Here is a 9,912-nt window from a genome sequence, read left to right on the forward strand (position 1 = left end):
TCACTGTCTTCCCTTAACACACAGCTTCCCAGAGTGTGGGTCGCGAAGCGGCTCGGGAACTTGAAATAGGGAAAGCAACAGTTTCCGCTGAAGTCACTTCCCGAATTTTGGGCAGGGTTGGCAGGAGTGCGGAGCGAGAATGCGGCGAAACGGGAGTGCGCACTAGACTCGGGAGTCTCTGAGGGCAGAGCGAGAATACGAAGGTAGGGCACTTGTGCTATCGTACAGCTTAAAATACTGTAACGTTCCCACAGCTATACTGTTCACCGTGAGCTACTGCTATATTCTATAATTTCCAGAAGACAGCGCAAGGGGTTTCTGTTACTGTAAACGTTGAATAAATTGAACCTAAGGTACAGGGCAGCGCCTCCGTGCCTTTGGACTTGTCGAAGGCGTTTGTAATCACATCTAGCCTGAATGCAACACGCTACGGTGTGAGTGGCTGTCGCAAGTACGAACAACGTGTAGCAACAACAACAACATATTCATATGTAGCATATTCAATTGCGTCAGTCGCAGGGCGCTCTAGACCAGCGTTTCCCAAACTTTCGGCGGTGACGGACCCCCGGAAGCAATGAGAACCAATTCACGGACCCCCCCCCCCCCCCACACACACACACACACAAATATACCGGGATACGCGCTGTGTACACTGCATTGCAGACCGCGTTTAATATGCGCGACAGGGTATAACAAAGAACGAAATCACATTTGTGCAAGCATAAACATGGTCAAGTGACTGTCTAGACAGAAGCGAAGTTGACTTCCAACGCCGCGTTCAGTGCGAAGGATGGTGCTACTTGCTGGATGCTACAAGTGCACTGATGTCAGGTTCGATCGAAGACAGGCGGAGTCGTAAGTCCGGCTCGACCTCGATTCTGTTCCGCGACTTGGACTTGATGTGCACGAGTGCGGAGAAGGCAACTTCACACAGATAAGTTGTCGGAAAAGGGAGCAGCAGCTTCAGGGCTCTCTCTGACAAGGCAGGATGTTCGGACCGCACTCCGATCCAAAAATCGGCAAGATGGCCTTGCGCGAACTTCAGCTTCAACGATGTGTCACATGAAAGTTCAATAAGCGAATCTTCCTCCGATGGCGGCAGATCGGTTTCGAGGTTTTCCTGAATTGGATTCATTATGCAGTTTGTTGTGGAAGGCAGGGGAGGAAAATATTCCAACAGTCTTTTCCTCAGAGACCGCAAATGGTCCAATATTGCTGAATGCAGGCTTTCTGGCATCTGTTCTTCGGAAGACTCAAGGAAATGACATAGTCGCGGGAACGAAGCAAATACCTTCTTCTCTCCGCGGCTGGCCCACGCATCGAGCTTCGACCTTGTCGTGCACCTTGAATATCGTCACTGCCTTCCCCTGGAGGGAGAGGTTCAGTTCGTTCAAGCTTTCGAATATGTCACTGCCCAAGCAGCACAATGTACTGGAAGTCGAGTGCATTAGGGGTGGACGGTATGTGTCTTATCAATGTTCTCTAGTTTCATGAATCTGTTCAAGGCCTTTCATCTACCCGTCCACCCCTATTGCACTCGACTTTCAGTGCATTTTGCTGCTTGGGTGAGGTATGCAAGGCTTGCCAACCAAGACGGGTTGAGTAACAGCTCGCTGAGGTTCGACGATGCGTTCAAGAGAAATATTCGCGCTTCATCGCGGAGTTCGTACAGGCGAGCAAGGACTTTCCCTCTGGAAAGCCAGCGCACCTCTGTATGGAGGAGCAGGTGCTTGTGTTCGCTGCCCATTTCATCGCACATCCCCGCAAACAGGCGCGAGTTCAGTGGTCGAGCCTTTATAAAGTTAACAATTTTTACAGCTTGTGCGAGGACATCCTTCAGCGCTGAGGGCATGTCCTTGCACGCTAGCGCCTCTCTGTGTATGCTGCAGTGGGTCCATCTGACCGAAGGCTCAACCTCCTGGGCTCTTGCGACAAGTCCTTTGTGTTTCCCAGACATTGTTGACGCACCATCGGTACTAATACCGACACATTTTCCCCAGGCGATATTATTGTCTTGCAGAAAGCGGTCCAGAGCTTCGAAACAATGCGCCGCTGTCGTGTTCGTAGGCAAAGCAAAACGATATGACGCACTGTACACATGCTAGCCAGTGCATAACCAGCAACCTCGTCAGCTGCTGCGTGCTTTCGATGCAGCTTGAGAAACGATTCCGGACTGGTTTCTTTTTCTTGTTTGTATGTGTATGACGCGGACAAACGCGCATTGCAGGACTTTTCTATTAGAAATTAGAAGCTAGCCGTTGAAGCATGCTTGTAGTAATTTTGGAAGTTCTGGGTGTTTGGAAATCGGGCTGCATGTACGAGCGCGTGCTTGTGGGGACGAAATTCCCCATTGAAGCGAGAGATGGTCGCGGACCCCCACGGACACTCTCGCGGACCCCCAGGGGTCCGCGGACCACACTTTGGGAAACACTGCTCTAGACGACTTCGTCGATGGAAGCAGACAAGCTAAGAGGATGGTGCACCAACTTAATCCCCCTCGCTACATTTGAATTGTTTCGACTGCCTTGTCAAAATACAACAACGTGTGGGAGGTATGTAATAAAAATTAAAAAATCTTCCTTCTTCGCTTGTACGACGAATAAAAGGGAGCTAGAGAAAATGGGATCTCCGCCCGACAACCAATAGAACGAGAATTCTTTAGAATTTAGAAATGAGACTTTCAATCACGCGTAACCCCGTGTTGAAACAAAAAAAGGTTTCATTCACGCCGTACCAGGTTCTACACGCTCAGGAAGTGTTATTACGGCGCGACAGATTTCAACATAGTGTTGCTTGAATCCGTGCCAAATCGTGATTCCGTATTTTGAAACGGGCATTTCCAGAGTTCCCGTTAGCCCCGCTCACTGCGTTACGCTATCCATACAGCGATGCCAGCCCTGGCTAATTCATTCAGAATACGCCGCGGTCCACCGAAAAGGGCCAGGAGTTAAGCATCCCCTTTGTTTAGCGGTGATGCGCCTCGTAGCACACAAAACCGCCTGGTTTGCCCTCATCAAAGTTTCTTCCATTAATTGCCTGCACCCAATCGGGCCCCCAGTCATTTGAGCGTGGCTGCCTCTTCGTGCGCCTTATCGTCTTCCAGTCTAAACGTTACTGAAAGAGACTCGCGTTACCGAGCCGTCCGTCCCCAGCTATCACATCATAACCTGCAATCAAGCGTAATAACCTTCCCACGTCGCGTCGTGTGTCGAGGCGTATAATTATCCTTCGCTAGAGCGGGGACAACGGCCAACTGCATCATTACACTTCAATTAATGCATTTTAAGACTGTCAGACAGCTGTCAGATGCAACGTCTGTGCCTTCTTCAGCCCCGACTAGTCGCTCTCCAAAGTCCAACCACTGCCAGCGTCCTTCCCGAACCTAGTGGTTTTTTCACCCGTTTCCAACGCGGACACGCTGCGTGTGTAATCGGCCAGTCCCAGAAAACCCCCATTTTAATCACCGACACCAGTTCATATCTTTCCAAAGACGGAAGCGTAATTTCCTGTGCATTTCGTCCGCTTTCTGGCGATATAAGGCGAGCCGACCGCATTCGGCCATTACAGACGCTCAGCACGCATTCCTGGCCTTCGTCTATACAGGATCACATCCACAATGAATGCAGCAGCGATCCTGTGCTTTGTCCTTTGTAGCTTCTGGTCACAGTAAGTATTCCTGTGCCGGAGTGCGAATTGTTAGTACATATATGTTCTGGGTATATAGCACCGTTAAGTTCTAAACTGTGGAAACGTAGACACGTTTTATGCTTTGGACTGTTGGGATACACTGTTTAATGATCCTTAGTCACTGTGTTACTTGCTCCTACTTGTCGACCCCCTTGTGCGTTAAAGAAAAGAAACAATTATTCATCGCGTTTAATCATTCCTTAGCAATTCGGCCAGTGTAACAATAATAATTCAAATTTCAACACTTCTTGCACGTTGCCCTGCTCCTTATTATGCGGCTTCTAGAAGAGCGCTGTTGCATACTGAGAGGACAAAAGCATGTTGCGATTTTATTCCACGGAGCACATTACATTATAGTTAAGCGCGCTTGTTTGCATTTGGGAATAGGGCACGGCATCCCTGGGGCTAGACTCCCCTTTTAGTACTCCTGTATTTAATACTATTTCTCTATATTCTATATATATATATATATATATATATATATATTTCTACACTTTATTTAGTACTATTTTACTACTGGACACCCCTATTAAAAGTTAGTATGGCCAAAGGGTTGCCCCCTGTCCGGATATTCTAATTTGGTGTTCGGTGTCCGGAGAAAGTCGAATCCGGACGCGAAATGTTCTGAAACATAATTAAATGTGATGATAGCGCTCGTAGACGTCACGGAAAACCACGTGAAAATGCAAGTTTAATAATACTAATCATAATAATACGGGGCTTTATGTCGCGAGACAAATGTGATCATGAGCGACGCCACAGTGGTCGGGTCTGTGGAGTAATTTTGCGCACCTGGGGTTCCTTAACGTGCGCTGAAATCTCCACGCACAGCACACCCCATTTAACGTCCCTCGCGGAAAACAGCATCTCTGAACAAATTGTAGCCTTCCACCAAGTTGCCGCCGTCCTCGGCCGGGTTTGAACCCGCGATCTTGGGGTCAGCAAACTGACACGCTACCGACTGAGCCACCGAGGGCGGCAAAAAAAAAAAAAAAAAAATGCAAGTTTAACTTCACCATTATGTGCCTAGCGTTTTAAAGATCCTCAAAACCTCTGCAAGCATTTTTTCTGGCTATCGTGCAATCATGAGACAGTGCTTCTAGAGAGGAGGAAAGGAAAGCGCTTCATGATCATCATTCTGCTCTTCGGGGAAGCATCGAGCAAAACGTCTTTATTCTGTCAAAAAAAGAAAAAACATGCGCGAAGGAACGCCAGTGGACACTAGTGGGAGAAAAGTCGGAGTTACCATAGAAGTACGATCCCATTTACAGCATATCTCACAGTTCGTGTCTTGTATTGGCTGTTGCTCAATAGGTTTTCGTAATCCCACGCTCCTTTCACAGAACGAATGCGATGCCTTCTTGCCCGGAGTGCTCAGAAGTGGTGTGTCCGACCTACGACCATTGCCCCTCTGGAACTGTAGATGGTATGTGTGGCTGCTGTGAAGTGTGTGCAAGCGTAAGTACGAAATCTTTGTTCTGCCCTCAAATAATCGAGGCTGGTACTTTCCCTCTCACAACTAACTTATACGCGAAACTGCGTTTAAGGTTAAAAATTTAGTGTGTAACGTTATGTACGTTAAGGTAAGTAAGGGTAAAATCAATGTCCTGTATTCCCAAACATACAGGGTGTTTCACCTAACGTGATAAAAAATCGTATTCAAAAATCAACTTGTCTGAACACTATGTAGTCAAAGCTGTTTATCTCGAGATTTTGTGGAATCTCGTGTGGACTGTGGTTGTCTCGAGCTGTTTATCAAAGAGATTTTGCCATGCCTTCTGAGCACTTTTATCAAACTTAATTCGCGAGAAATTGAATTTTACAAAAAAAGAAAGCGTATGCCGGATTTACCCAATTCTATCGCAAAATACATTCACTACTACAATGGTAATAGCCGAAAAAGAAACTGCCGGTTGCGATCTCCGAAAGAAACGGTGCGAGAAGGTCCACCTGCCCTTTCACTTTTCCAAGCTTTTGCTGATAACCTGCAGCATGGTTTGCAACGCAAAGATATCTGAAGCAAAGGCCGAAATGCATGGGACGTTTTCCCCGCGTCAGAGCGAGAAGGAAACAGGAAGGGGCGGGTGACCGCTCTCCTTCCGCCTCATCTTGCCGACGGGCTTAGACCTCTACCCGAGAAACGTCATCATGACGTTGGTAGACAGACTGCAACCGAAACAAATCGGAAGGGGAGGGCTGGGTTCCGCGAATGGACACTTGTTCGCTGCCTCCTATTGAAAGAAAAGTAATCCGCCGTGGCTTTCGTACGCGACCTTGTTCGCCCATAGCTTCGAGCGGAGTTCAACTCTACCAAATTGGTGGCGCTGTTGAACACTATGACGTCATTTATTTACAAACAGAGAGGTCTGTTTGCACGCGTCTCGAAACGACGGTTTTCCGCTTGTCTTTTTCAAATTCTTTTCTTTCTTTTTTTCCCAGCTATTACCGAAGTAGTAGGGAATGTATTTTGTAATGTGATGGAGTAAATCCGACCTGCGCTTTCTGTTTGTAAAAAAAAAAAACAAAAAAAACGCGAGGTTGACTTGACAAATTTCGGAGATCAATTGGGAAAATTTAATTTCTCGCCAATTAAATTTGATAAAAGTGCTCAGAAGTAAAGGCAAAATCTCTCCCGAGATAAACAGTGTTGACCCCATAATGATCAGACACGTAGATTTTTAAATACGACTTTTATTACGTTAGGTGAAACACACGCCGTATATCGCAATGTTATAACCCAGTAAACCACTAATATCCCTAGGACATCCTTACAAGGTCGTGAACGTCCTGAATATCTGAACATCCATCCAATATCTGTGGGATGTCCCAGAACGACATTCGCGTTTTTATTTTATCGAGTAAATCACAGATGTCCTAGGTACGTCTGCAGGATATCTCGCTTTGGACATTTGAATGGAGGAAAAGCCTGGAGATCCCTTGGATACCCATGAAAGATCCAGTATACGAGATTTTGGGCACTTGTTGAACGTCACAGGAACGTCGCCAGGACGTTGACTGAACATATGCGAATAAACGTGAAGTTTATGATATCTTGTTCTGACAGCCACATTTTTGTTCTGCTGAGAGCAAGCAAAAGCTTCTGTAAACGTTAATTGGATGGGGGGAACAAGCAAAATCGTTATATATTTCTATCGTTCGTGTGCTGCTAGCCGTGAAAGTATTTATCTATATTCGTAACGACCGTCAAGCAACAGTGGACTTTGATCACTTTTATAGCTCCACTCAGCAGCTAATCCCATTATAGACAATAGCTTGAATTAAAAACACAGTATCGGGCATGAAGGAATGTGAGAAACATTATTGGTTATACCATGCCTCTACAGATTCACGGGTTAATTGCAAAGAAGCACCTCCTCACCGTTACAGGTGTATCACGGCCCAAATACGTAACGAACTTGCCCCAACGGCCTTTATTTCAGTATAAGCTCTGGGCATTTTGTCAAGCTAACGCTTGTCCCATCCTACAGTCGTAAATCCACTGTCTGCAAACATTCCGTTGCAAAGACTGCTAGAATTCCTGCCCTTCGTTTTAAGGGCGAGGGCAGTAGTATTTTTGAAGTGGGATGTGGGCAAGCTTTCGCTTGTCCCATCCTACAGTTGGCAATAAGATCCTACAGTTGGCGATACAACTGTTGTGAATGCTCCCTTCAAATTCGCGTACGCAGTGGAGGGGACAAAAAGGGAGCCTGCTCTTTTTAGGGTGGAAGCACGTGTGGTAACATGGTCAGCCTTGGTGGACCGTGCGTCAGAGTTTGGTCGAACGCTGGCGGGGCGCACTACATTCCCTGAATTTTTGACTTGTTGTTGATGTTCGAAGCATTTATTACTACACAATACGTAAAAATTAACATTGTACATAATATGTATGCAAATACATATATATTTACATACATATCAGAGTGGTGTTGTCATGTCAGATACATATCAACTAAAAGCGAGTGCATGTTTGGACCTGCTTGCATGATGTCCCACGTACGTCCATATATCCTAAAAAGACGTTCCCGGGATATTCGCAGGATCTACAAATGACAAAGAAGTGCCAGTCCACAGAACGTCTCGGGGATGTAAATGGGCTCTGTGGCAAAGTCCGTGGGATATCCCAACGTCCGAAATAGGATATCCTGTAGACGTTTTCTGGATATATTTGGTTTGCTGGGAAGTAGGGTTCCGGGTTGTCGGGGTTTATTTTCTGGTATATTCAGAGGGTGTTTTCAGGAGCTTATTATTATCCGAGAATAGACCTCTACAAACAAATGTAACAAATGACGTCATAATGTTCGACAGCGCCACGAGTTTGGTAGAGTTGAACTACGTTCAAAGCTAGTGGCGAACAAGGTCGCGCCTGAAAGCCACGGTCTTGAGGGGATTACGATGGTCTCTGAAAGGGACGCGACCTTCGGTCCTACTTTCTTTCAGCGAACAATTGCTCATTCGTGGAACCCAGCTTTCCCCTTCCGATCTGTTTTGGTTTCGGTCTGTCGGGTGAAAGAGGAGCATCATTTCTAGAAAAAAATGGAAAGAGAAATCCTAGACACTGGACGTTTTCCAACCAGTCCTTGGAAATGGACAAAATGACTTCAAAGTCGTCATTCAAAGTGATGTCGAACAGAGTCGCTAAACAGGACACCCTATTCAATGATTCCGATGTCAAGGTGCCTCAAGGCAAGGATGGAGTTCATCCGCATTAGAATGCTTCACGTACCGTTACGTGAAAGACTGCTGTACTGTGGGTTTGAGTAGAGAACCACCCTTTCCTTATTGCGGGGGCTGCTAATCCTTGATATGAGCCCATCTCGAGACAAAAGGAAATGAACCCTGTCAACCAGTCATAAGGGCATGGATTTTCTTGCTCAGCTCTCGGGACGCCCCAAAGCGGAGTTTTTCGGATAAATCCGAAAATTCGGAATACTGGTTATATTCTGCCAATAACCTGTTACGAGACATGCTTTATTTCTGAGCCTAAATAAACTTCCTGAATGCCCGATCTTCAATCGAGACTATTAAATCAAACAGCCAACATTTTCTGTTCAGGTTGTTCTGACTACCGAAAAACATTAAAAGCTTTTCCTTGCACATTTTTCTTCCTCAGGGCCTTGGAGAGGAGTGTGGTGGATACATGAACCATGGTGGGACATGCAGCATAGGCCTCATATGCCAAGAAAACACAGTCTTCAGACAGCTACCAGGGCAATGTGTGCCTGAGAGGTCATATATTTACGTGCCAAACTGACACGTAAATTTGAAACCATCACAATCATCGAATCCAATACTTGGCTGCAAAGGAGCCCCACCGCATGCAAAAGCTGCTTTAGTTGACGAAAGTTGAATGGTCGAAAATTGTTACGTCTGTCTTATGCGGATATTATGTTTTCCTTGAGACTCTAACTTATTTCCTGACCCAAATTACTGACGAACTGCAATCAGACACAGCAAAAAATCTAGTGTAGCAAAAGTTCAATAGGATGTTACAGCAAACACTTCTTTATTTGCTACACATGATGTTCATACATATTATTTTACTTTCTTAGTTTTGATTTCTGTAATGGTTCCACGTGTTCATAGTAGGCAGGCGCGGATCTAGCGGGGGGGTCCAGGGGTCCGGACCCCCCCTCTCAATTCCAGACTTAAACACAGGGTTCAATGGACCAATCCCAGCATGCACCTGGCACTTGTCCATAGCGCCCCCCCCCCCTCGGAAAAATCCTAGATCCGCCCCTGATAGTAGGCATATTTATTCTCTGTGTAGAAAAATATTGCAAATGACCAGACACTACAAGCACCACATGCCAAACTAGCACTAAATCATAATAAAAAATGCAAAATTACAGCACAGAATAATATGCGATGGTTGCCCCCACAAGCAGATACTAAAGACAATACACAGGCGATAATACAGTTCGAAAAAAATAATTTAATAGAACAATTTGTTGTGATACTTTCATTGAAAGGTGATATCATACCACATTTATTTATTACAACAGTGTTCCACTTGTTGGTGTTCTCATTAATTTATGCCACTGTGCTATGTGTAATAGTGGATGAGTAAATTAATAAACTCTCTGCTGTCATCATACACATCAATTTCAGACGTCTCCTTCGTCCTATACATGTTATCCCACATGAGTGAAACGAAGTTTTTCACAATAATCTGGTACTGTAGGGAGCATGGTTGTCTAAAATCAGCACTCCCTGGTTTATCTCATC

The 9,912-nt window shown here is 45.7% G+C and overlaps 2 protein-coding genes across 2 annotated transcripts; both read right to left on the reverse strand.

Moving 5' to 3' along the window:
- Positions 1-796: 796 nt before the first annotated feature.
- On the reverse strand, positions 797-1,135 carry LOC135383237 (protein FAM200A-like). The gene has a single exon (XM_064612799.1). It carries the CDS (start codon positions 1,133-1,135, stop codon positions 797-799), a length of 339 nt encoding a protein of 112 aa, XP_064468869.1.
- Positions 1,136-1,528: 393 nt separating this feature from the next.
- Positions 1,529-1,957, reverse strand: LOC135383353 (protein FAM200A-like). The gene has a single exon (XM_064612865.1). The coding sequence runs from the start codon at positions 1,955-1,957 to the stop codon at positions 1,529-1,531; it is 429 nt and encodes a 142-aa protein (XP_064468935.1).
- Positions 1,958-9,912: the final 7,955 nt, after the last annotated feature.

This window comes from Ornithodoros turicata, chromosome 1 (assembly GCF_037126465.1).
Source record: "Ornithodoros turicata isolate Travis chromosome 1, ASM3712646v1, whole genome shotgun sequence".
Classification (NCBI taxonomy): Eukaryota; Metazoa; Arthropoda; class Arachnida; order Ixodida; family Argasidae; genus Ornithodoros; species Ornithodoros turicata.

What these genes read in the sequence shown, in the direction of transcription:
- LOC135383353 (XM_064612865.1), bottom strand. Translation starts at nt 1,957, where the DNA reads ATGTCTGGGAAACACAAAGGACTTGTCGCAAGAGCCCAGGAGGTTGAG.
- LOC135383237 (XM_064612799.1), bottom strand. Translation starts at nt 1,135, where the DNA reads ATGAATCCAATTCAGGAAAACCTCGAAACCGATCTGCCGCCATCGGAG.